General features: G+C 42.2%; 1 protein-coding gene across 2 annotated transcripts in view; it reads right to left on the bottom strand.

Moving 5' to 3' along the window:
* PDE3A (phosphodiesterase 3A) overlaps positions 1-25460 on the bottom strand; it is a 277932-nt gene that overhangs the window by 37708 nt on the left and 214764 nt on the right. For both annotated transcript variants that reach the window (XM_081957782.1, XM_081957783.1), the window contains 4 exons: positions 12800-13060; positions 11089-11243; positions 9213-9328; positions 6901-7120 (listed from right to left, as the gene is read on the bottom strand). In XM_081957782.1, the coding sequence (XP_081813908.1) occupies positions 6901-7120; positions 9213-9328; positions 11089-11243; positions 12800-13060 (752 nt within the window). The remainder of the gene's footprint in view (positions 1-6900; positions 7121-9212; positions 9329-11088; positions 11244-12799; positions 13061-25460) is intronic.

Here is a 25460-nt window from a genome sequence, read left to right on the forward strand (position 1 = left end):
AAGAAGCCGTCGCGGATGAAAATGGAGCTCGGGAGCTTGTTTTCGCTGGCAGAGTGCTCGGCCCCACAGGCGCCTCCCAACACGAGTCACATCGAGTTGGCCACACCCACCAGGGCCACGCCCCCCCACCTCCCCCGAGGTCAAATACAATCCTGGCGCAGCCCTCAATGAAATTGAATTTGTCACCCCTGCACTAGTACGTCTATTAACTAGTTACAGGTAGTCCTCGACATACGACCACAAATGAGCCCAAAACTTCTGTCGCTCTATGAGACAGTTGTTCAATGAGTTTTGGCCCATTTTACGGCCTTCCTTGCCACCGTTGTTAAAGTGAATCCCTGCAGTTGTAACACGATTGTTAAGTGAATCTGGCTTCCCTATCGATTTTCCTTGTCAAAAGATCATAACAGGAGGTCACAAGACTCCCGGGGCATTGTAACCATCATAAATATGAGCAAGTTGTCAAGCGTTGGGCCGTTTTTCGCCCTCCGGAAGCTCCTAGAAAGCCTCTGGAATCTGGGGAGGGTGAAAAACAGACCTACGTACCAGGCCCACCGGAAGTCAGAAAACGGGCTGTTTCCGGTCTCCAGAAGGCCTCCAGAGGGTGAGGGAGGCTGTTTTTGCCCTCCCCAGACTCCAAGAAAGCTGCGCGCGTATGCACACGGAGGGGGGGGGCGTCATGTGCACATCTGCAGGGGTCACGGTGTGAGGGGCATGAAATTATGGGGGTGGGTATGTGAATGTGCTCGATAGTGCGTATGCGCGTGCTTTTGGCACCCGAGGCGAAAAAGGTTCAGAATCACTGCCCTAGGCAACCTATAATTTATATTGTTTCCCCCTGATAAATTCATAAATTCAACGGCCCAATGAAACCTTCAGGTTTTGCCGGAGTAGAAACAGTGGCCGAGGTTTATCTCAGCGGGAATCCCTAGAAAGTAAGCAATAATGGTTTCACCCGTTTTCGCAGCCCAATCAGAGGCAGATCAGAGTGGGAAAGGATTCCTAATTGAATGTAATAACCTCAAGGCCTCAAGAAGTTCCTATTTTCCTACAAAAGCCGCCCTCTGAGGACCATCCAATGCTCTGCGGATAGCGAAAGTGGAGTAAACAGACTAAGAGGGGGATAGCAACGTAAAAAGGAAGAAAAAGTAACTTTAAAAAGAAGGGAGGTCAACCTTTTGGGGCGCAAGAAATCACAGGTTTTATTTTGCTGGCTTATAAATTGGCTTCTCGGAACCTCAGCAGGCTGTAGCAATAGCACTGGAGTGGGATTTCAGATTTTTGGGGGTTGGCTGGGGTTCAGCCGAGGCCGGAGATCATTAACGTCTTATTTTGCCAAGTGCCGTTTTCAAAAAATGAAAAATATGGCCTGCCAAACGTACGATTTGAGCCCAGATGACAGCAACCTGATCTTAGAAGGCTCCGGAGGGAGGAATTGGGAGGGAGCAGGCTGGATCGGCTCTGGTTTTAGAAAAACTTCACAAATTACAAAGTGTGTGCTCTGAGTGAGAGAGTGAGAGAGTGAGAGAGTGAGAGAGTGAGAGAGAGAGAGAGAGAGAGAGAGAGAGACACTCCGCGATGTCAATTCTCCGATTAATAAAACGGTCTGTAAAACCAATTCCAAGTGTCACTCTGGATTGGCTCGTTCGCCTCTGAAATTGTCCCCTGGAAACTGTCTTCTGTGAGCTCATAATTTAAGTTCATCGTATCTTAAGTGCTCAGCATGTTATAAGGTGTCAGAGCTGTGACCTGCTTTCCCATCAGACTTACACAAGGGGGGGGGGAATGGGCCTGGGTGAATTTCTCCCTTCCTTGCACTTAACTTAACTTAACTTTATTCAATTTCTAGACTGCCCCTCTCTCAGAAGAGACTCGGGGCGGTGTACAGTCATATTAAAACAATAGAACAATAAATATACATAGTATAAATATAGAATAAATATAGGGCTGCAACGAGCTTGGTAGAGAGAGATGCCGAAATAGTCCTTGATTTATGACTATTTAAGGACGGTTGGAAGTTAGGGCAGTCTCAGGCTTGTAAGTGATGAGCCTGGTACTGTTCTGACCGAGGCTTCCCAAGAGCATGAAGCAAACTCCTTGAGCCGACAAAAACCCCTTTTATTAATTGACTGTGAATTCTGCTCATTCACATCCAGCAAAGTCTTTCAAGGGAGGATTTACAGTCACAGACCTTATCTTGCTTGGAAGAGCTGACAGGCTGATATCTGCAAAACTTGGCAAGGAATCTAGGAGAGTCACGAACCAATTAAGTGCTAAGTGAAATGTTGCTAAGTGAAAAATTTGGTAAGTGAATTTTGCCCCATGTTGCGACTTTTGCCACATTTGTTAAGTGAATCACTGCAGCTGTTAAATGGGTAACACAGTTGTTAAATGAATCTAGCTTCCTCATTGAGTTTTCTTGTCAGAAGGTCACAAAAGGGGATCACATGAACCTGGGAAACTGCAACCGTCATAAGTACGAGTCAGTGGCCAAGTGTCTGGATTTTGATCACATGACCAATTGGGATGCTGCAATGGTCATAAGTATTAAAAACGGTCATAACTCACTTTTTTCAGTGCCGTTGCAAATTTGAACTGTTGCATGTGGAGGACTACCCATCGTGGTAGCCCTTCAATGCTCCCTTAGAAGCTGAGAAGGTAGAATTCAAATCCGGATGTACTTAAAGGGGAGCAAATAATTTGTTGCGTGGATTGCATTTTCTTCCTAATGCTGGCAGTAATTTAGTTCCAAGAAATCAAAATGTAGAATACAATTGGGTGCAGAAGGCCAAGAATTTGATCTGGGAGGACAACCCACATGACTTACAGTCAGGCATACTGCGGTTCTCCAAATAATGGCATGGAACACAATCCAAATTTTGGGTAGAAATAACTTATTACAACATACTGGGTAACATGATTATACTGTGCAAAGATTCCGAATCTTAGCTGTGAAATCCAGCTGGGTGACTTTGAGCCAATAACCCAGAGGTAGTGAGTTCTAGTCTCACATTAGGCATAAAAGCCAGCTGGGTGACTTTGGGCCAATCACCAGGAGGCGGTGAGTTCTAGTCCCGCCTTAGGCATAAAAGCCAGCTGGGTGACTTTGGGCCAATCACGAAGAGATGTTGAGTTCTAGTCCCACCTTAGGCATGAAATCAGCTGGGTCACTTTGGGCCAATCACCAGGAGGCGGTGAGTTGTAGTCCCGCCTTAGACATGAATTCTGAATCTTAGCTGGGTGACTTTGGGCCAATCACCAGGAGGCGGTGAGTTCTAGTCCCGCCTTAGACATGAAAGCCAGCTGGGTGACTTTGGGCCAATCACGAAGAGATGTTGAGTTCTAGTCCCGCCTTAGGCATGAAAGCCAGCTCTCTCAGCTTGATCCACCTCACAGGGTTGTTATTGTGAGGAAAATAAGATGAGAAAGGCATGAGGGAAATATATGATGGATATGTTTGCTGCCTTGAGTTATTTGTAAACATAATAAAAGAGAGGATATAAACAAACTAATAAATATTCACATCATATCAGTTCAACCTATTCTTCCTCTAATCGAACGTGCTTCAAAAATATTTTACGTAAGTGATGATGGAAGGACATTACTAAAACAGAGGAGAGATTTGGGGTTCATTTGTCCCCAGAGAGGGCAGGATAATACGCTATTAGGCATGCTAACGGTGTCCATGGATTAAAGCATTCAGTTCTTTTTCCCCACACAAAAGGATTAGTGGAAAATTATACCACTTGGTTTATTAATTAGGTTGATGTCCCTTCTTTTTCATCTCCTCCTCTCTGAACTTGAGAAGTAAGCTAGGATTCCTTGGCATGACAATTAATGTATTTTTCAGAGTATAAGATGCACCAGAGTATAAGATGCACCAAGATTTTGAAGGGGCAAATTTAAAAAAATTTTTTGCACTCTGCAGACGTCCCCAAAACGGCCTGTTTTTTGCTAAAATGGGCCCGTTTCTTGTCAAAAAAAGAGCATGCATAGCCTTTAGGAGGCTTGTAGAGTGCTCCTGGGGGTTGGGGGGGGGGCACAAAGAGCAAACCCATGGCCATTTTCCCCTCCCTCATTTCTGCCCTCCCCAGCCCCCAGAAGCACTCTGGAAGCCTCCTAAAGGCTATGCATGGCCATTTTGGTGAAGGGGGCGGGGTTTCCGGAAGCAAAAAATATATATCCAGCATTCAGTGTATAAGACGCACCCAGATTTTCACCCTCTTTTTTGAGGGGAAAAAGGTGCGTCTTATATTCCGATAAATACGGCAACTAGGATTCTTGTGAAAAACATACTGTAAAATCCTTCCTTCAATCCCAAATTTAATTTTCTTGGGGAAGCCATACAGCTCGGTTTGGAAGACCTCCCGTTGGAGCCCTTACAAGGACTTTGAACCTGGCATCTAAGCCGAAACGGACAGCGCCCAACGACGGATCAAAGGTTTTTTTTCCAAATACTTTGGTTTATCAGTTTGTCGGTTGACCTTATTTTCCCCTGGATTTCTCAGCCATCCACATTCCGAGCTCAAGGAATAAAGGACATGACCTAAATCAATTTCGTTGGGAAATGAGATGGCTATCTGGAACGATCACCTGACAGAATCCATTCCACCACATATTTCATTTCCACAAAGTCATTTAGGGGAAATGAAGACAAGATGTGAGCTATCTCGAAGCTCTGTGCCTCTGCCAAGAACAATTCCAAGTGTCTGAACTCAGTTATCACTGGGTTATTCTACAAACAGCATCCTGCAGTGATTTACATGCCACGCCTTTATTTTCCCCACTTCTGAGACAGAAGAAGAAAAAACCATCAGGGGCAGAAGCAGAAGCAAAAAAACAAGATGGCGGCGCCTATGGCATCGCCCGGAGAACTGGTTCGGGGACGAGGCAGGCCTGGGCCACTGTCGCTTCCAACAATCCAGGCCACAAAACTACTGTCGGTTCATCCAAACTGGTAAGAACCCACCACTGATCAGCGGCCACCAAAATGCCACCTGCTAAAGGAGCTCAGTTTACACTTTCTCCGTGCAGCCACTAAAAGGTTGAATAGAGGCTGAAGAACCTTCGGAAATGGTTAAAGAAGTAGTAGTTTTAAAACTGGGAATGGGCCATTAATTTTCCCAAGGAGCGCAGGAAATACTTGTCCTGTTGTGGAGCGCCAACCAATAGGACTGTGAAGTTGCATAGACACATGTGCATGCATACCTACAGACTGCGGATTCAGTTCTACGGAGGAATGATTGAGTCTGTCATCTGCACCTCTATAACTGTCTGGTTTGGCTCTGCAACCCAACAAGACAGACACGGACTTCAGAGGTTCTGCGGAACTGCAGAAAAAACAATGGCTACCAACTTGCCTTCCATCGAAGACCTGTAGACTGCACGAATCAAAAAAGAGGACTGTGAAAATATCGACAGACCCCCTCACATCCTGGACATAAATAGTTTCAACTTCTACCCTCGAAACGACACTGTAGGGCACAACACACCAGAACAACAAGACACAAGGACAGTTGTTTCCCGAACACCATCACTCTGCTAAACAACTAATTCCCACAATATTGTCAAATTATCTACTAAGAATGTATTACTATTATTCTTCTGATCCTTCCTAGTACCTGTATCTTCCCACTTATGACTATAACCATGTTGCTTGTATCTTTACAATTTATACTGTTGTTTTTTAATATGATTTGATTGTTTATTAGTAATCTATGACTATCACTAAGTGTTGTATCTTATGATTCTTGAAGAATGTATTCTATTTTATTTTTCTTTATGTACACTAACAGTATATGCACCAAAGACAAATTCCTTGTGTGTCCAGTCAAACTTGGCCAATAAAGAATTCTATTCTATTCTATTCTATTCTATTCTATTCTATTCTATTCTATTCTATTCTATTCTGTGCGTGGGGGAAGCAGTCACTTCAAAATAAAAGCAATCCACACGGGCTGGACAGGGACAGCCAAAGAGCCAGAAGTAAAATACCCAGGTCTGTTTTAGAATGACCGACAGCAGTAACCCGTATTTACAAAACAAAACAAAACAAATTTAAATTAAAAAATTAAAATTTAAAAAGTAGAAAAATAAATAAAAATATAAAAAAAATATATAAAAAAATTAATTAAAAAATGAAATGAAACGAAAACATATAATATAAAATAAAAATGTAGATAAATAAAAAATATAAAACAAAAATTAATAAAAATATGAAATGAAATAATGAAATGAATAAAATAAAATAATAAAATGAAATGAAATGAAATGAAATAAAATGGTGGTCTCAGACTCCCAGGAGAGAAAAGTGACGGACGGCTGCTGCAAATATAGCAGCTGGCTCACAGTGGACTAATCACTGCTCCGTCATTCTTTTTCACTGATCTCTACAACTACTGGCAGCTGCTGATGGATGAGAATGAAAGTTGAACATGTTTTGGAAAGATTCACTTCCTGCTTCCTTAGGAGAGCAGGATATCTCCTCCCCGCCCAAGAGATTAATATTAGAAGACACCGTTCTCATCCAGCTGTTAGCAGCTATTTTCTACTGCTGTTTTTTTTTTAAATTATTTGCTGTGAACCTGTCTTAAATACAATTATACTTGGGTCTGTCTTTAACCTGTCTTTAAAATCAATTTTGCTTGGGTCTCGGGAACAGGTTAGTTCTATCATGTGTACCTAAATGCATGCACCACCTTGAATTAATTGTAGAATTAATTGTAAAAATAATAAAAGTGTGATACAGTAAATAAAATAAACTCCCACATTTAGAGGCTCAGGTTGGGGAAGACTTATCCAATAAGCTCTATTGAAGAAAGCTCAGAGATCAGGAAAGAAACACACGACCAAGTAAGGAAAATATAGGAAGCTCCAACAAATAGAGAAGTATTATCTTACCTACTGCAAATGACAGAGGTGCCTTCCACAGGCTCCGAGAGGCCAGGGGCACTTTGAGTGCAACCTAAGACCTTGAGAGGCTTGATGGCTTGGACAGTGGCCATGACAGCCGACTCTGGAAATTGTTCTCCTGAGGTTCTACGGATGGGACTGTTGGCTGGTGTGCCCTGGACGGGGGAATGGCTTGGGGAGACAAGAGGCGAAATATTCGGGGAGACACCTGTGGAATGGGAAAAGAGCATTACTTTTAAAATTGTGAGTGAGTGTGTGAATGCGTGTGCGTGTGTGTGTGTATGGGTGTGTATGTATATATCTATTTCTATATCTATCTATCTACCTACCTACCTACCTATCTATCTACATATCTATCTATATCTATCTATCTATCTATCTATCTATCTATCTATCTATCTATCTATCTATCTATCTATCATCTATCAATCTATCAATCTATCTATCATCTATCTATCTATCTATCTATCTATCTATCTATCTATCTATCATCTATCTATCTATCTATCATCTACATATCTAAATATCTAAATATCTATCATCTATCTATCTATCTATCTATCTATCTATCTATCTATCTATCTATCTATCTATCTATCTATCATCTACATATCTAAATATCTAAATATCTATCATCTATCTATCTATCTATCTATCTATCTATCTATCTATCTATCTATCTATCTATCTATCTATCTATCTATCTATCAGAACCACCTCGGATCTCCGCTCCTTCCGCAAGAAACTCAAGACCCACCTGTTTCGATTAGCCGGCCTGGCCTAATTGTAATCGTAATTGTATTTACAGGGAACATCTAATACTAACCTTCCTGGATGGCTTTTTAAATTTTAAATTGGGGTTTTAAATTGGGGTTTTAAATGGGTTTTAAAATTGTTTTAATTATTTAAATTGGTTTTGGGTTTTATACACAGACGGTATGTGTGCGTTGTTTTGTTTGATGTCTTATGTTATGTTTTGTTGTCTTGAACACGAATGGTCTGTACACCGCCCCGAGTCCCTACGGGGAGAGGGGGCGGTCTATAAATTCAATAAACCTTAACCTTAAACCTTATCTATCTATCATCTATCTATCTATCTATCTATCTATCTATCTATCTATCTATCTATCTATCTATCTATCTATCTATCATCTACCTACCTACCTACCTACCTATCTACATAACTATCTATATCTATCTATCTATCTATCTATCTATCTATCTATCTATCTATCTATCATCTATCTATCTACATATCTATCTATCTATCTATCTATCTATCTATCTATCTATCTATCTACATATCTATTTGTCTGTCTATCTACCTATCTACCTATCTACCTATCTACCTACCTACCTATCTATCTATCATCTATCTATCTATCTATCTATCTATCTATCTATCTATCTATCTATCTATCTATCTATCTATCATCTATCTATCTATCTATTTGTCTGTCTATCTACCTATCTACCTATCTACCTATCTACCTATCATCTATCTATCTATCTATCTATCTATCTATCTATCTATCTATCTATCTATCTATCTACATATCTATCTATCTATCTATCTATCTATCTATCTATCTATCTATCATCTATCTATCTACATATCTGTCTGTCTGTCGTCTGTCTGTCGTCTGTCTGTCTGTCTGTCTGTCTGTCTGTCTGTCTGTCTGTCTGTCTGTCTGTCTGTCTGTCTGCCTGCCTGCCTGCCTGCCTGCCTGCTCCTCAGCCAGCTGGGTGACTTTGAGCCAGTCACTCTCTCTCTCCCACCTCGCAGGGATGGCCTGCAGCCATCTTTTCTTTTGGGTCTTTGGCCTGCCACACTTCTATTATTCTGCTATGCATTTTCTATTGTGGGAAAATGAGAGGGGGGATTATAGGAGCGAGATGCTATGTAGCCATAACAAAATTCTTTCTAGAAAGCCAAGGTCATCCTTTGTCTCTGCACCTCTGCACCTGACTGGGACTGGATGGGTGGAACTGCCAGCATGGCAGTGGAAGATTGGGCCATGTGATGGACTGGTGGGGGCATGTGGGGGCAAGATCTTGAACTTTCAACTGGGTGGGGAAAACCGGGAAGCTTTCAGATTCGGGTTTTCCCAGATGTGTCAATATGGCTCTCTTAATAAATTGGAACTTTGAGCAATACTTTGCCTTGGACTCTGATTTACTTTTGGATGCTATTTGGAACCCTGACAGTTGTTGTTGTGAAAACAGGAGGAGGAAGGTGTGTTGGAGATGTTCGCTGCCTTGAGTTATTTTTGAAAATAATAAATGGAATAAATAACCACCTTGTCGGTTTGGCCGCTTTGAATTCAGGTGGTTGGCAGCAGACATGGCGTAGGAGGTTGAGAAGGATCGGCTTTTGGTGAGCGTCATCAGGAGAGAATTGTTCCATGAGTCAGAGCTGTGAAAATAAAAGAAGAAAGGCAGCACAATTCTTACTTGTAGCCTTCTTTAGAGAGAACAGTGGTCTGATCACAATCTCTAGGAAGCTGTAGCCCCATGTTTCTTGCAAAAACCAGTCATATGTTTACAGGCAGCTCACAAACTGCTTATAAAAGTGATTTTGCCATCATTTGAATCTAAGATAGGCAAAGTTGCATATTAGGGGAGGGAGGGAGAGAGAAAGAGAGAGAGAGACAGAGAGGTAGAGGAGAGAGAGAGAGGGAGAAAGAGAGGGAGAGAAAGATGGAAAGAGAGTGCGAGAGAAAGAAAGAGGGAAAGCATGAGAGAGGGGAGGGACAGAGGGGAGGAAGAGAGGGAGGGGTAGGAGATAGAGAGAGAAAGAGAGGAAGAGAAAGAGGGAAAGAAACAAGGGGAAAAAGAAAGAGGGAGAGAGGGGAGGAAGAGAGGGAGAGAAAGAAAGGGAGAGAGGGGAAGAAGAGAGGGAGAGAGAGAGGGAGAGAGGAGAGGAAGAGAGGGGGAGAGAGAGGGAGAAAGGAGAGGAAGAGAAGGAGAGAGGGAAAGACAGAGAGAGGGAGAGAGAGACAGAGAGATTATATCTGCAATTCAATTGGCCAAATTAAATCAGGACCGGCCCACGGTGCCTCCGCCTGCAAAAACAGCTGCAGAAACAGCTGGTTTTCACTGGCAGAGGATTGCAGGAGGCCGTGGCACCTGAAAAAGGAACTCGTGAGCCCGTTTTCACTGGCAGAGCACTCAGGCCACGCCCACACTGGCCACGCCCACCCCAGCGCCCAGAGGTCAAACACAATCCTGATGTGGCCCTCAATGAAATCAAGTTTGACACCCCTGACCTAGAGTTTCTCTTTTTCCTACTAATGACTTTAATTGCATTCAACAAGGACCTTCACAACTTAAGAGAGACCTGCTGTGATCCATTCTGATAGATATGAAGTGCCTTATTCTTCTTCTTTATGATTGGCTGCACAGTCAGTCAGATGTTCAGACTGGATTTGGCATTTTTATCCATCTATTGAGTCCTTCGCAAGGACCTTGGATAGGCAGCAGTGATGGGTTGCAGGCGATACACCCCGGTACGCGGGTACCGGTGCCTGCGGAAGCAGCAGCCACTGTACCAGAACGGTGCTTTGGAGGGCCCGCCCGCCCTTGTTCCTCACCTGTATTTGAAGGAAACAGGCCATCTGTGCATGCGCGCGTAGCGTACAGCACCTGCACGATGCTCCGTCGAACAGCTGGAGCGTTGCAGGTGGTGGGTGCACATGGGTGTGCAGCGCCTGCCGGTGGTGTGTGCCCAGCTCCCATTGCAGCGTAGCGGTTGCAACAGGAGCTGCAACCCACCACTGACAGACAAGTATTGATGTGTGATGGCGTTAAAGGTATCGTCGCAGGATGTAAGCTGTTCCGAGTAAAGCTGCCTTCTGCAATTGACTGATCCTGAATTTGTCAATTTATTTGCTGCCCATTGCACAGTTCACGGTAACTCTGAGCAGTTTACAGCATTATAAGCTCCTACTAGAGTGCATTAATCATATGGTATTTTAGATCTGTTGACTATCCACCAATGTTTTGGTGTTTATATTTGTTTTTGTTTTTTTTACTTGAATTATCTTTTTTATCAAGTATAGTTAAAACTTATACCTGTATCTGAACTGTAACTTTGCTTTATCCCTTTCCGTCAGTATCTCTCAACCTTTGCCACTTTAAGATCTTAAATTTTAAAATCTACAGTTATTTTCTTACCTTGGTGATGAATTATCATAAAGTTTGATGCTGGGACTGCGGTCCCTTCGAACAGACGCTGGCTCCAACGTGGGTAAACCGGTGGCAGATGTGGTTGTCGTCCAAGTGGAGGACACTCGCCGTAGAAGACCTGGGGGCAGGCTTTTCCGAAAGCGCTGTAGGTAAGACAAATAACATCTTAGGACTACCGTATTTTCCGGAGTATAAGACCCACCTTTTTCCCCTGAGGCTGAAAATCTGGGTGCGTCTTATACACTGAATACAGCATTTTTTGTCTCCTGAAACCCCGCCCCCTTCACCAAAATGGCCGTGCAGAGCCTCTAGGAAGCTTTCAGAGAGCTCCTGGGGGCTGGGGGGGGGGCAGAAATGAGTGAAAAACGGGCCGTTTGTTTGCTCAATTTTGCCCCCCCCCCAGCCCCCAGGAGAACTCTATAAGCCTCCTAAAGGCTATGCATGCAATTTTTGTGACAAAAAATGGGCCCGTTTTCACAAAAAATGGGCCATTTATTCCACGTTTTTGGAGGGCCCCACCTCCCAGCAAGCCCTCTAAAGGCGATTCATGCCTTTGGGGGGGGGGAACGGGCCCATTTTTGCGAAAAATGGGCCGTTTTAGGGAGGTTTGCAGAGTGTAAAAACCTAATTTGCCTCTTCAAAACCTTGGTGCGTCTTATACTCCGGTGCGCTTTATATTCTGAAAATATGGTACTTTATGATGTCACAGAGAAGAGGGAATTGATTTATTCTGCAAAGAAGAAGTAATAGGTGACAGCTTATGAAAGAGAGATACAGTGGGAATAAGTAATCAGTGGAATAGTTTGTTACCCAGAATTGTGGGTGCTCCATCACTGGAGGTTTTAAAAAATAAACCAGACAACCATTTGACCAGGATGGTATAAAGTCTCCTGCCTTGATCAGAGGGTTAGACTAGAAGCCCTCCCTATGATGTTGTGTTCCATGGTGTTTTCATCCATGATCTTCCGTTTTTATCAGCAAGTACATTGGACAACTCAGTAGATGAAAGAAATGCCCTGCTATAAATCTTTGACATTCTGCAGTCTTTTCCTTGGACCTAAGACCAGTTCAAGGATATTGTGCATAGTCCTTTTATAGTAATAGCACTTAAGACTTATATATCGCTTTACAGTGCTTTACAGCCCTCTCTAAGCAGTTTACAGAGTCAGCCTCTTGCCCCCAACAATATGGGTCCCCATTTTACCCACCTCGGAAAGATGGAAGGATGAATCAACCTTGAGCCTGGTGAGGTTCGAGCTGCCAAATTGAAGGCAGCCGGCAGTCAGCAGAAGTAGCCTGCAGTACTGCACTCTAACCATTGCGCCCCCACGGCTCATATCGTGCGCCAACGTGGCTTTATCCAAAACTGTCATCATTTATTCTATTCCCATGGATGAGAAAAGTATGTTTCAGATACTCCTGTGTTTCTGATGCTCTCTTAAAGGATCAGATTCATAACGTGTTCGAATAAAATGATTATGAAATGGGTATCTTGCAGGGTTCGGTTTATTTCCATTTGCCACAGTTCAGTGTTTCTCAACCTAGCTTATGATACATACGGAGGTGCCACTGTACAATAAAAGTAGCTTTAGCCTTTAGACTAGCGAGTTGATTCTTTGGTTTGGTTTACCCTACTGGCCTCTCCCACCTGGTGTGCATAAACGGAGCCAGTTTGGCAAGCTAAATACACAACGTTTACCTTGGGAATAGTAAGCTTTTCCCCCTTCTCCGAACATTCTTCTGTGTCCGAACCGGTGTAGTTTTCATTGAAGGATGCCAAAGTATTGACTCTTGGTCTATGAATAGCTTGGAAGGACAACTGTGTGTTGAGCAGGTTGCTCACTGCTCGGAGGGAGGTGCAGACATTGGGTGGCAACGAAGGATCTGCCAGGAGGTCAGAGATGAGTCCGTGAGCTTCTCCCATGACGGCAATATCAACGGTAATACTGGTACCCGAAGACTGGAAAGAGAGGGGAAAGAAGCATTAGCCCTAAATTAGAAAGTAAATAATGCATAACTATGCCAGTGTGATTTGTGCAGTGGGAAGGGAGGGAGGAGGGTTGCCATGATGCCCACTGGCATTGTATTGCTGACCTAAGGCAGCGTAGAAGGGGAAAAAAAACCCCACATAATACTTATTCTATGCTTTCTATGGTATCATTAATGAGTACTAATGTCAGCCAGAGGATGCTGTTTGCATATTAAATGGAAAAAAAACAACCCTAACCTACTGTATTTTTTGGAGTATAAGACGCATCTTTCCCCCACCAAAAAAGAGGGTGAAAATCTGGGTGCGTCTTATACACTGAGGCATTTTTGGCCTCCTGGAACCCTGTCCCCTTTGCAAAAATGGCCGTGCATAGCCTTTAGGAGGCTCGTTTTTTGCTTGTTTTTGCCACTCCCCCGAGCACTCCAAAAAGCCTCCTAAAGGCTATGCATGCCATTTTTTTTTGGGACAAAAAATGGGCCAATTTTTGCGAAAAATGGGCCATTTTTGGGAGGTCTGCAGTGTGCAAAACCTTTTTTTTTTAATTTGCCTCTTCAAAATCTTGATGCGCCTTATACTCTGGTGCGTCTTATACTCTGAAAAATATGGCAAATGAAGTGATTCATACTGCTTCTAGTTTTTACTGCCCATATAAATCAGCTTTATATGTTCATGATGTAAACATCTGTGTTCTTAGAAAAATGTATACAGGTAGTCCTCAACTTATGACCACAGATGAGCCCCAAACCTCTTGTTTCTAAGAGGGACAGTTCTTGCCGCATTTTATCATCTTTTTTGCCACAGTTGTAAGTGAATCGCCGCAGTTGTTAAATTAGTAATATGGTTGTTAAATAAAACTGGCTTCCACATTGACTTTATTATGTCAGAAGGTCGCAAAATATAACCACATGACCTGGGGGCACTGCAATCGTCATAACTATGAGTCACTTGCCACGTGGCCAAATTTTGATCACATGACCATGGGGATGCTGAATGGTTGTGTGAAAAACAGTCATAAGTCACTTTTTTCAGCACCTTTGTAAGTTCGAGTAGTCACTAAGTGAATGGTTGTAAGTGGAGGTGTGTATCTGTATGTCCTTCAGTGGATCTAGCTCATCTATTTTTTTGGTCTCCAGAACCTGAGAAAGGATCATAAAGCTTTAAAAAGCCATTTCCCTAAAGTCTTTTTTGACAATAGCTTACATCAATGTTAGCCTGTGACCTAGTTTGTTTTATCGTCATCACCTTCATTTAACGACCCATAATCCCTTGAGGGGTGGAGTCTGGGCAACTGAATGGAGCTAGCAGAGTGTTTTAATGGCCGGATGCCCGTACTGTCGCCATTGCGGAGTTTTATTCAGCAGATATATATTCTCAATGTGCCCAGAGAGAGAAATATCTGCCTCTACCTAGGATCAAACTTACAGCCTCCTGGTTGTGAGGCGAGAGGTCCACCTCTAGGCCACCGCACCACTCCTACCCATGGCTGTTGCTGGCTGACAACAGGGGGAATTCCCCGGTCGTAAGTCGGGGAGGAAAGAATACAACACTTTACGTTCAAGGAAAAGGGCATTTAAGGTTGGAAATGTACCATATTTTTTGGAGTATAAGACGCACCAAGGTTTTGAAGAGGCAAATTAAAAAAAGGTTTTGCATTCTGCAGACCTCCCCAAAATGGTCTGTTTTTCATGAAAATGGGCCAAGTTTTTTTAAAAAAAAGGGGGGGGCATAAATAAGCCTTTAGGAGTCTTATAGAGTGCTCCTGGGGGCTGGGGGGGGGGCAAAATTGCACAAAAATGTTTTTCGCTCATTTCTGCCCTCCCCAGCCCCCAGGAGCACTCTGCAAGGCTCCTAGAGGCTATGCATGGCCATTTTGATGAAGGAGGCAGGGTTTCGGGAGGCAAAAAATGCTGTATTCAGTGTATAAGATGAACCTAGATTTTCAGCCTCTTTTTTGAGGGAAAAAGGTGTGCCTGATACTCCGAAAAATACGGTATTTCCAGACCTGATTTAAAGTTAAAAATATGGGTCATTTCGTTGATCCTAGCAATCGAGATCGCCAACCCATCTCAAAACAAGGAACAAAATGGCGGGTAAGAGGAAGGGAGGGGCAGGGAGAGGAAAAACCAAAGATCGTCTATCAGACATCATCAGAAAGCCAGCAACAAGAGTCCAACAAAATATCACAAGCTGATTTCGGTTTCCAAAACACATCATGAACTCTCTGGCCAAGGCTTTAAATTAAAAGTAAACACATTTCTCCTTTCTCTACTGTTCTCCCTTGCCTTCAACGTCTAATTTAAAAAAAAAAACACTTGAGCAGCACAGATCGGCAGTTTCTGTGGAAAAAAAAACGCCTGTCATTTTGGAGTTTGCAGTTCGGCCCCAAAAAGGGATTTACCGGGATTGAAAAATACGTAATTTTTAAAGTATGTTTTCTTTAAAAGAAATCTGGGTTCCTTTCACGCAAATAATGGGTGTGGGCTTGACAGACTTCATAAAAATGTGACTTTCCCTCCCCCAGGAGCTTTCATGTCATTAAGACAACTGGTGCAAGGATTGAGCCAGGGTAGAAACTAACCATGTTTCTATTAAATGATCATTCCTGGTCTTTGCTAAAATCATGCTACTCCACGTCACAGCAGAGGTAGCCCTGGAACAGCCACGTTGAGTTCTGGTAGACCTCAATTGACGGCAATTGTGCACAAAATTTCTGTTGCTGAACAAGACAGATTTTAAGTGAGAATTCCCTATAAGCTTTCTTGCCATAGTTGTTAAAGTGAATCACGACAGTTGTTAAGTAGGTAACAAGTTTACTAAGTGAATCTGGCTTCCCCCGTTGACTTTGCTTGTCAGAAGATCACTAAAGGGGATCACGTGATCCCCAGGACACCGCAACCATCATAAATACGTGCCAGTGCTCTGAATTTATGATCAAATAACCGAGGGGATCCTGCAATGGTCATAAGTGTGACAAGTGGTCATAAGTCCACTTTTTTCTAGAGCCATTGTAACTTCAAATGGTCCCTAAAAGAATGTTTGTAAATCGAGGACTAGCTGTATAAATTATTAGGGCTATTTGTCCCAAAGCTTTTTTTTCAAAAGGCAAACGGCAATTTTATTTTTACTTGAAGACGTTTCGCTTCTCATTCAAGAAACCTCTTCAGTTCACTTCATATTTGAAGTTGTGGCCAATCTACAATGTCGGAGTTTGTTGCAGAAAATTCAGATCCAGAAGCACACACAGATAACTGATGCAGCAGGATTCGTTAACTTCTTTATATACATAAGAATAGATGAATAAATGTACAATACCAACAGGTGGTTCTTCCAAGTAAACACAAGGCAGGAGAGTAACAAGCAGTTAGTTTCATTTCAGCAGAAAAAGCCCAGACAGGCTGCTAGTTTACTTCTCAGAGCAACAGACTGCTTAAGTTTCTGTTTCAATTCTCTGCACAGACTCAGATCTGTTTAAGCTCCCATTGGTTGACTTAGTTGCTATGCCTATTCAATGGCTGACCTTGTTCCCATGTCTCTCCCAGTCATGAATATTTTAACATACAAGATGGCTACCGAACCAAATCTTGAAGGTTCCTCATCTCTTCCAACGGCTGTGGGAGACTTAACTTTGCTTTCAATTAATTCTGGCTTCAGATCCTTTCTCCTCCAGTGTTGTGTTGTGGTTATCCCTCTCTTTTGGACTCTCTCCTCCTACTGAACTGTTTGACTTCACCCCTGGTTCACTTAAGGTTCCTCATACTCACAGGATGATCCACGCGGCCCAACATCTGCATCAAATATCCCCATGAGGACATCGTCTTGATCCCTAAACAAAACAACCTTCTGGATAATAATTCCTATTCTTCCAAGATGAAATTTGAAATAGCCAGAAACAAGGCAAAAAAACCATCAGGTCCAAAGAATCAGGGACCCTTCCATAAGTTCCAGTTGAAAAGATTTATTGATCATGTTTATAACCAAGAATCCAGTCAACTAACGTACAATACTAAATTGGTGTCAGATAAGGCTCAATGGAATTAAAGTGTGGTTAGACTGTGGCAACATAACAACTCCAGGCTGATGACTCACTTAACTCTGCCCCCAGCGCTGCCTGCTCTTCTCCTACACAACCATAGTTAGAAGAAGTTATGGATAAGAAGTAGAACAAGATCTAGCCTCTTTGTCATCAATGCCTTGATTGTTCAACCAAATTACTGTGCCACTGATATAAGAGAAAATATAGTTAATCAAAAGAGCCTCTGAGTTGGTCTATTTTTCTCCAACCATTGGGATAATTTAGTCTCCAATGTTTTGGTTTTGGCTATTTTGGGACAAAATGGAAAATATTTTAGTCTCTGACATGTCCCACTTTGAGATGATTAAAAAAACCTGATATCATCAAGAGTTTGGAATTTCCTCTGTGACAGGAAACACGGCTGTTTGGTCTCCTTTAATCCCTCAGTATTTGGTAGAGGGTGGGCGAAGAAAGAAAATAAAACAATTAAAAGTATTGATCATGCATGATTCATATTCTCCCTCCCTCCCACCCACCCACCCCTCTCTCTCTCTTCTCAAGATGTTGAGGCTCTAGAAAGAATGCAGAGAAGAGCAACAAAAATGATTAGGGGACTAGAGGCTAAAACATATGAAGAACGGTTGCAGGAACTGGGTATGTCTAGTTTAATAAAAAGAAGGACTAGGGGAGACATGATACCAGTCTTCCAATATCTCAGGGGTTGCCACAAAGAAGAGGGAGTCAACCTATTCTCCAAGGCACCTGAGGCTAGAACAAGAAGCAATGGGTGGAAACTAATCAAAGAGAGAAGCAACTTAGAACTAAGGAGAAATTTCCTGACAGAATGGAACAACTTGCCTCCAGAAGTCGTGAATGTTCCAACACTGGAAGTTTTTAAGAAGATGTTGGACAACCATTTGTCTGAAGTGGTATAGAATTTCCTGCCTAAGCAGGGGGTTGGCCTAGAAGACCTCCAAGGTCCCTTCCATCTCTCTGTCTCTGTCTGTCTCTCTCGTTCACCTTTTAATTCCATATAGCACATGGAAGGAATTACGGATTCAGACTCTCAATTTTTCTTTAAATTATACATCAAGTTCAGAGCAATCCCCCCATTTTCAAAAAATGTGCTCTTATTATTCTGCAGAGTCTTTTAAGTCTTAAAAATCCAGATGGTTAGAAAGCGAAAAAGACACAGCCAAGCGAGAATAGGGGAAGGGAAATATAGAACAAAACAATGGCAGCTATCGTCATTTGAAATGTGAATTATTCTCTCTTAACAGATGTGAAAAATAAATTGGAAGGAAACGGAATTGCTGGAAGACATACTATAAAGGAGGGCGAGGATAATAAAGGAGTTGTCCTCAAAAGGAGGAGGAAAGGAGGACATAAAGAAGAACAAATCTGTCATTTTTAGTTTCTCCAAAGGATTGTTTCTTTTTTTGGCCGCCGTTCAAGAAGAAAAACATCCAATTTTGCTAAGTTTATATCAAACAACTGCATCAAGTGAAACTCATCAGGTAAAACGATTCTCAACTTGGAAAGGACCACATGAGGAGAAGGACCAGGGGAGACATGAGAGCAGTCTTCCAATATTTGAGGGGCTGCCACAGAGAGGAGGGGGTCAAGCTATTTTCCAAAGCACCTGAAGGCCAGACAAGGAATAATGGATGGAAACTGACCAAGGAGAGATTCAACCTAGAAATAAGGAGGAACTTTCTGACAGTAAGAACAATCAACCAATGCTTGCCCTCGGAAGTTGTGGGAGCTTCATCACTTGAGACTTTCGAGAAGAGATTGGACTGCCATTTGTCAGAAATGGTGTAGGGTCTCCTGCTTGAGTGGGGGGGGTTGGACTAGATGACCTATAAGGTCCCTTCCAACTCTGTTAATCTGTTAACATTATAGAATCCTACAGTGTTGTTGTTGAAGGCAAGGAATCTACTAAGGGACAGTTTTTCCTTAAAAAGATGGAAATTCTAAACTGCGCCAATAAACAAGGTCTCATAATCAGATTTTGAAGAGGTAAGAATTCAGTTGCTCTAAGAAGAGAATATTTGTAGCTCAGGGGTTGAACTGTGGGGTCCTTGGTGCTGTCTCATCTTGGTTGTTTTCCTCCAGATGTTTCTTTACCCAACTAGGTAACATCACCAGTGATGTAAGAGTGACATAACACAGATGTTATCACTTTGTGGGGCAATAAAATCGTTTAAAAGAAAGCAACGCAACTCGGAGAGTACCAAGGACAATTCAGTTTTGACGAGATGGATTTGTTCGTGCTGCAACAACTTTCTTTGATTTACAGAGTCCTCGTAAAAGAATAAATTCAAGAAAATTCTCAGTTGCTTCCTTGGGCTGATCAAATTTGCTTTCAAAATAATTAGGAAGAAGACATGTTTTTTTTTTTAATTCCAGGAAAGGGACAGAGTAATTCACCAATTCCTGATCTGAAAGCTACAAAGCTCTAACTTTGCTTTCGTTCTTCTCCAAGTCTATTCCGTTTCCAAATGAATGCCTGCTTTTGAAGATCTATTCACCTCCATTTTCTCGCAACATGGCTATTCCTACAACCGTTTGAATTGCCTTTATGACTTTCCTGAAGTATTTTTTACTTTAAGTGTGCCTTTGTAAGGAAGGTTGCTGATACAAGCATTTCAAGATTCACAGGAGGGCAAAATCAGGTTAACCTTTGAAGAACAGGTTGGTCCTAAAGAGCTGTGATCACAAGCTCATCTAGAAAGGGGTGCCAAACATTCAGCTACAAGTTTTGGGTTACACTTCAAGGGTCATGTACATGACAGAGGGCTGATCCTGCTTTCTCCTTAGTGTCCCACATGGGGGGAAAATTCCAACATTTGGCTCCAGACTTCTGGGTTAGAGGGATGCTTAAAGGCCACAAAAATGGTATTAACAGGCTACATGAGGCCCCCAAGGACATTTCCCTCTATCTGCATGAAAGGGCTGGTGATTTGGGATTAAAGATAAAAGTTCCCCCCGCACATATAGGGGGCGGTGCTCATCTCCGTTTCAAAGCCGAAGAGCCAGCGCCGTCCGAAGATGTCTCTGTGGTCATGTGGCTGGTGCACGGAACGCTGTTACCTTCCCACCAAAGGTGGTTCCTGTTTTTCTACTTGCATTTTTTACGTGCTTTCGAACTGCTAGGCTGGCAGAAGTTGGGACAAATAACAGGAGCTCACTCCTTTACGCAATGCCAGGGATTCGAACCGCTGATCTTTCTGATTGACAAGCTCAGCGTCTTAGCCACTGAGCCATTACAAACCCTTTTATCTCTGACTACCCACCAGGGTAGAAGTCATTCTATTGAGTATACTGAGTGGCTACCAGTTAGCCATCCTGGCTCTACCATATATGCCCTTGTTGCCCTCATATTGCTAGGCTAGCCCTGATGATGTTACCTAGTTTAGTCATGAAACGTCTGGAAGGAAACCACCAAGCTCAGAGAGCACCAAGGACCCCGCTGGAATTATTTTTCTAAGCTTACTCAATTTCAACTGTCTTTTTTCTATCTCAAGAGGATTCCTTTTAAGACAGAACTGCACCCTGGCTCCATGCTCACATTATAATAAGCCATGATATAGTTCATCCTGATTTGATCCCTGATATTGGCAATGAAGTTACTGAAGAGATGGATGGCTTCTGCCTTTTAAGATCAACTATCAGTAAAGGCTAAGACGCTGAGCTTGTTGATCAGAAAGGTCAGCAGTTTGGCGGTTCGAATCCCTAGTGCCGCTTAATGGAGTGAGCTCCCGTGACTTGTCCCAGCTTCCGCCAACTTTGAAAGCACGTAAAGAAAAATAGGGATCGCCTTCGGTGGGAAGGTAACAGCATTCCGTGCACCTTCGGTGTTTAGTCATGCCGGCCATATGACTACAGAGACGTCTTTGGACAGCGCTGGCTCTTTGGCTTTGAAACAGAGATGAGCACCGCCCCCTAGAGTCAGGAACAACTAGCAGATATGTGCAAGGGGAACCTTTACCTTTATCAGTAGTAAAGAAACCAGCATTTCAAGAAACAAGCCACAGACTTGGTAGAATAGAAAAAGACACTGAGATGTCGGAATATATCAACACCTACAGAGAACAGAATTATGCAGGCAATGGTTTCTTAGGGAAGCCAAAATGAAATTCTCAGTCATCCCAAGGATAAAAGCCAAGGAGATTGCAGATTGCTGGAGTAATGCTTGAACAAGGAAAAACAGCCATTGACACACACATACTTTAGCATACCTCATGCGTCCTTCCTCCTATGAAAATTTCATTGGAAAAAAAATCGAACACAACTTTTCACAGGCGATAAAGATTTTGTGTTAGGCAGGATGTTAACAGCAGATACTTCAGCCAAACACAAAACCAGAAAATAATACAATCCTAAACTTATTTTTCTAAGGATTCAAGAAACGTTTCAGTTATCTATCATGCACAATCTTAAAAATGCCCCACTTGACAAATAAAGCCACCAGATTCCGCTTGCTAGCCTTTTACGCTAAGTTTATGTGGAGGGGGAAAAAAAGAGGAAAACCCTTCACACCGCATTGTCCCAAGGCTCCACTAGATGGCAGTAGCACACACTGTATGTTTTCTGATCCAAATATTCCTGGTTGATTTTTAAATTTATGCTGGGCATAACAGAAATGTGCGTGTGGAGTGAGGGGGGGGGGAGAGGTATATTTAAACTCTTATTTTAACCCACTGGGTATGTATTCCGATGCCATATTCCCTGCTCTCAGAGAATGAATGCATAAATTTGCAAAGCCTGTGGGCTGTCAGATTTTTCTATGGAAAAGCAAATTAGCTTCCTGCAATTAATAACAATGATATTGTGATAAACCATTTCTATTGCAGTTTCAATTGTTCTAATGGAATGCGTAAAGAGAGAGAGGGAGGAGGGGGGTGGCGGAAAGAGGTTTGAGGGCCAACAGCTTATGGTAACACAGTATCCTCTAGATTTTTGGGACTACAATGCCCATCTGCTCTCCTCTTTATGAAAATGGTTCCCAGAATTCCTTTTCTTCATAAACCTTTTTCTTTTCTCTCTCTGTGTTTGCACTTTTCCCACTTATTATCTTTCTTTATCCTCATTACTCTTTTGTTTTCAATATTTGTGTGGTTTTTATTATTTTTTTGGGGGGGGTTGTATTGTTTTTATTCTCTTAACCATCTGTTTAACAGAAATTATATATTGTATATTAAAAATATACGGGATAGAGAGGGTAAAATATAAATGTATTTGTAGCCGCTGTTGAGAAGATTGGAAGCTTTTGATTTCCGTTTTTCGTTGTTCCCACTTTTCTTCTTTGCAGCTTTTTTCACTTAACTCATTATTTCTGTTTACTTTCTTTATTCTTTTTTCAAAATTTGGATTGTTTTACTCGCTTAAAAAAATTTCATATGCCCAGTTATGCAACCTTTTTTAGCTGTGGTTGTTAAACGAAACACTGCAGTTGTTAAGTGAATTGCCCGGTTGTTAAGCGAATCAAGCTTCCTGTATTGATTTTGCTTGTTGGAAACCAGCCGGGAAGGTTGCAAAAGGTGATCCACCTGACCATTGGAGATGATGCGATGGCCATAAATGCGAGGACTGGTTGTAAGTTTTCAAATGCTGTTGTAACTTTGAAGAGTTGCTAAATGAATGGTTGCAAATTGAGGATCACCTGTACTGTAATTTTTGGAAAATACAACAGAGGCCCATCAATGTCTATTAGCTTTGCTGGTAGTCCTTAATCCTAAACTTACAACCACAATTGAGACACATATTTCCATTGCTTAGCAAGGCAAAATCTCATAAAGGTGCCATCCAAAGGCCAGCCGACAGCTTACTTCTCTGACCCCTAAAAGGGGTCAAATCTTTACCTTCCTACAATGTCCCTTTCTGGAAAGGAATGAGTCTTTTTAGACGGGCTTCAATCTCAGCTGACCACAATGAGAGCACTAAACTTTCAAGTGGATTATCCATTTCTGTAGATGTGGAGATATCAATATTTGATTTCTGGGACTTTCTGTAACCTCCAACTGTTAAGATGTTGTTATCCTGGAACAGGAAGGAAGTAGAGGGACAGGAAGGGAAGAGCAAAAGGGACGGCAGTCTTCAACATTTTTTTAAAAGGCAAAATGAAATTTAAAGACAGAGAACTCTGCATTCTACAGGTTTTGCATTGCGCTTTCCTTCGCGCCTTCAATCGGCTGAATGCCTAATTCTCACAGGGGTGTCTAATGTCTATGTGTAGACATTATACCCATATAATATGGCTGCACTATTATTATTTATCTTTCTTATTATTGCCCCCCTCTGATTGATAAGGAGGAGGAGGAGCGGGGGGGAGGAGGAAGAAGAAGAGGAGGAGGAGGATACTTTGCATGTACCCTGAGAGCTGCCGCATCAGAGACAAATTCCTTGTGTGTCTAATCACACTTGACCCAAATAAAGTATTCATTTCAATCTAGTTCAGGTGTCTGTGCAGGGATAGAAACACTGGTGGGATTCAAATAATTTAACAACCGGTTCTCTGCGCTAATGATTTCTTCCAACAACCAGGTTACCAAACTGCTCAGAAACTTAACGACCGGTTCTCCCAAAGTGGTGCGAACTGGCTGAATCCCAACACTAGATAGAAATCAGTGAAAATCCCGATTTTATTCCATCCCTATGGAGATTCTCAACCATCCAGGTCATGGTTGTCCCAAAAAGGTGCTTTGTCAAAAAGGCAACTGGACTTTCTTCTTTTGCTTTGAAAGCATTTAGCTTCTTATCCCAAGAAGCTTCTTCCGTTCTTCAGTGAAGAAGAAGTTCTTCAGAAAGAATTGAAGAAGCTTCTTGGATGAAATGTTTTCAAGGAAAAAAGCAACCAAGAAAGTCCAGTTTGTCTTTTTGGAAAAGCACCTTTGGGACCTCTCTAATGGACGTGTTATCCTCTTGCTAATAAATAAACTCTCTTCCTGCATTTTGGAGATCTGGCTTTTGAGAACAAACCCTGGATCTGAAAAGCAGAAGGCACTCTGTTCTTGTTGTTAATTGCGAAGTCGTGTCCAATCCATCGCGACCCCATGGACAACCTTCCCCCAGGCCTTCCTGTCCTCTACCATGCCGCGGAGTCCATTTAAACTCTGTTTTAGAAGTGGCCAATTCTGTTGTTCATGCCCCTTTTTATAAGTTTTCTTGCCTGAAAAAGAGACGTCTATGCAATTTTTCTTTTACAAAAATGGAGTCTTACTCTCCACTTCTTGATAGCTTGTTTTTTAGTCTCCTTCTGCTGTATTTTTAATTTGCTTGGTTGGAAGTTTTGCAGGGTTCAACTGCTAATATTGCTGTTTTTTTCATTACACAATTTTCCTGGCTCCCTTCGCTTCCCAAGCTGAAAAAGACTGTAAGAGGAATTCCCTCATGATTTTACTGAAGCGTGGGAAACCAGGGAAGTTGGTGATGACTAGAGAAATGACTGTACGGTGAAAAGAAAAGAAAAAGTATAAAGGCCATAAATGTATACCTTTTGGCTCTCTCAGAATTAAATAAGTGAAAGAAGACATGAGAAATTTGCCAAAAACGTTTTCTCGTTTTAAAAAGAAAAGAAAAGAAAAGAAAAATGCTCTTCTGTAAGTAAATAAAGAAAGTACTAGTAGTATTCATAAGAATACAAATTCTGGTGGAAAAGTAATAAGGTTTATTGAATTGGCATTGACCTAAATTGTTGTTAGTTGCGAAGTCGTCTCTGACCCATTGAGTTGACCTCACTCTACCTCGCAAGAAATTATGAGGTCGTTAATAGAAGATGATGGTTTAATTCAACGGTTACCAGCATTAATAAGCAGGGACCCTTTTCTTACAAACACACTTACATATGCACAAAACAACAACAACCTCGAGCTAAGGAATCTACAGCCTCCTGGGCCCCAGAACAATCCCTTGAATGATCCGATTCTTGAATTGCCATATGAAAGATGGGGAAGATGATAAGGAGAAACGGGACATTTTTGCTGAGATCAAAAGGAACCCAAATGCGAACATTACCATTTCCCTCGCTCTTTTAAAGAAATCTCTAGCAAAGGCAGTAATGCTATCTGACTGGCGGTACCCAGGCTGGGAAGAAAAATAGGACTCTTTCAAGAGAAGCCTGACTCCTGGGGGTTTGATGGATGCATCCGTGTAATTTTCTTGGCAGCAACATGGACACAGGGCCATTGTCTTCTTCTGGGATTTCTTTGTTCTTTCCTTCCTTCGGTTTCGCAGCCTTCTTATTTCTAGGCGTTCTCCTCACTGGAGTACTAACTAGGTCGCACTAGTTTCCTAGCCCAGGCAAAACTTGAGAAGAAACTGATATCCGATGACAAACATGCTTTGTAAATGGCT

This window comes from Natrix helvetica (assembly GCF_964273705.1).
Source record: "Natrix helvetica genome assembly, chromosome: 6".
NCBI lineage: Eukaryota > Metazoa > Chordata > Lepidosauria > Squamata > Natricidae > Natrix > Natrix helvetica.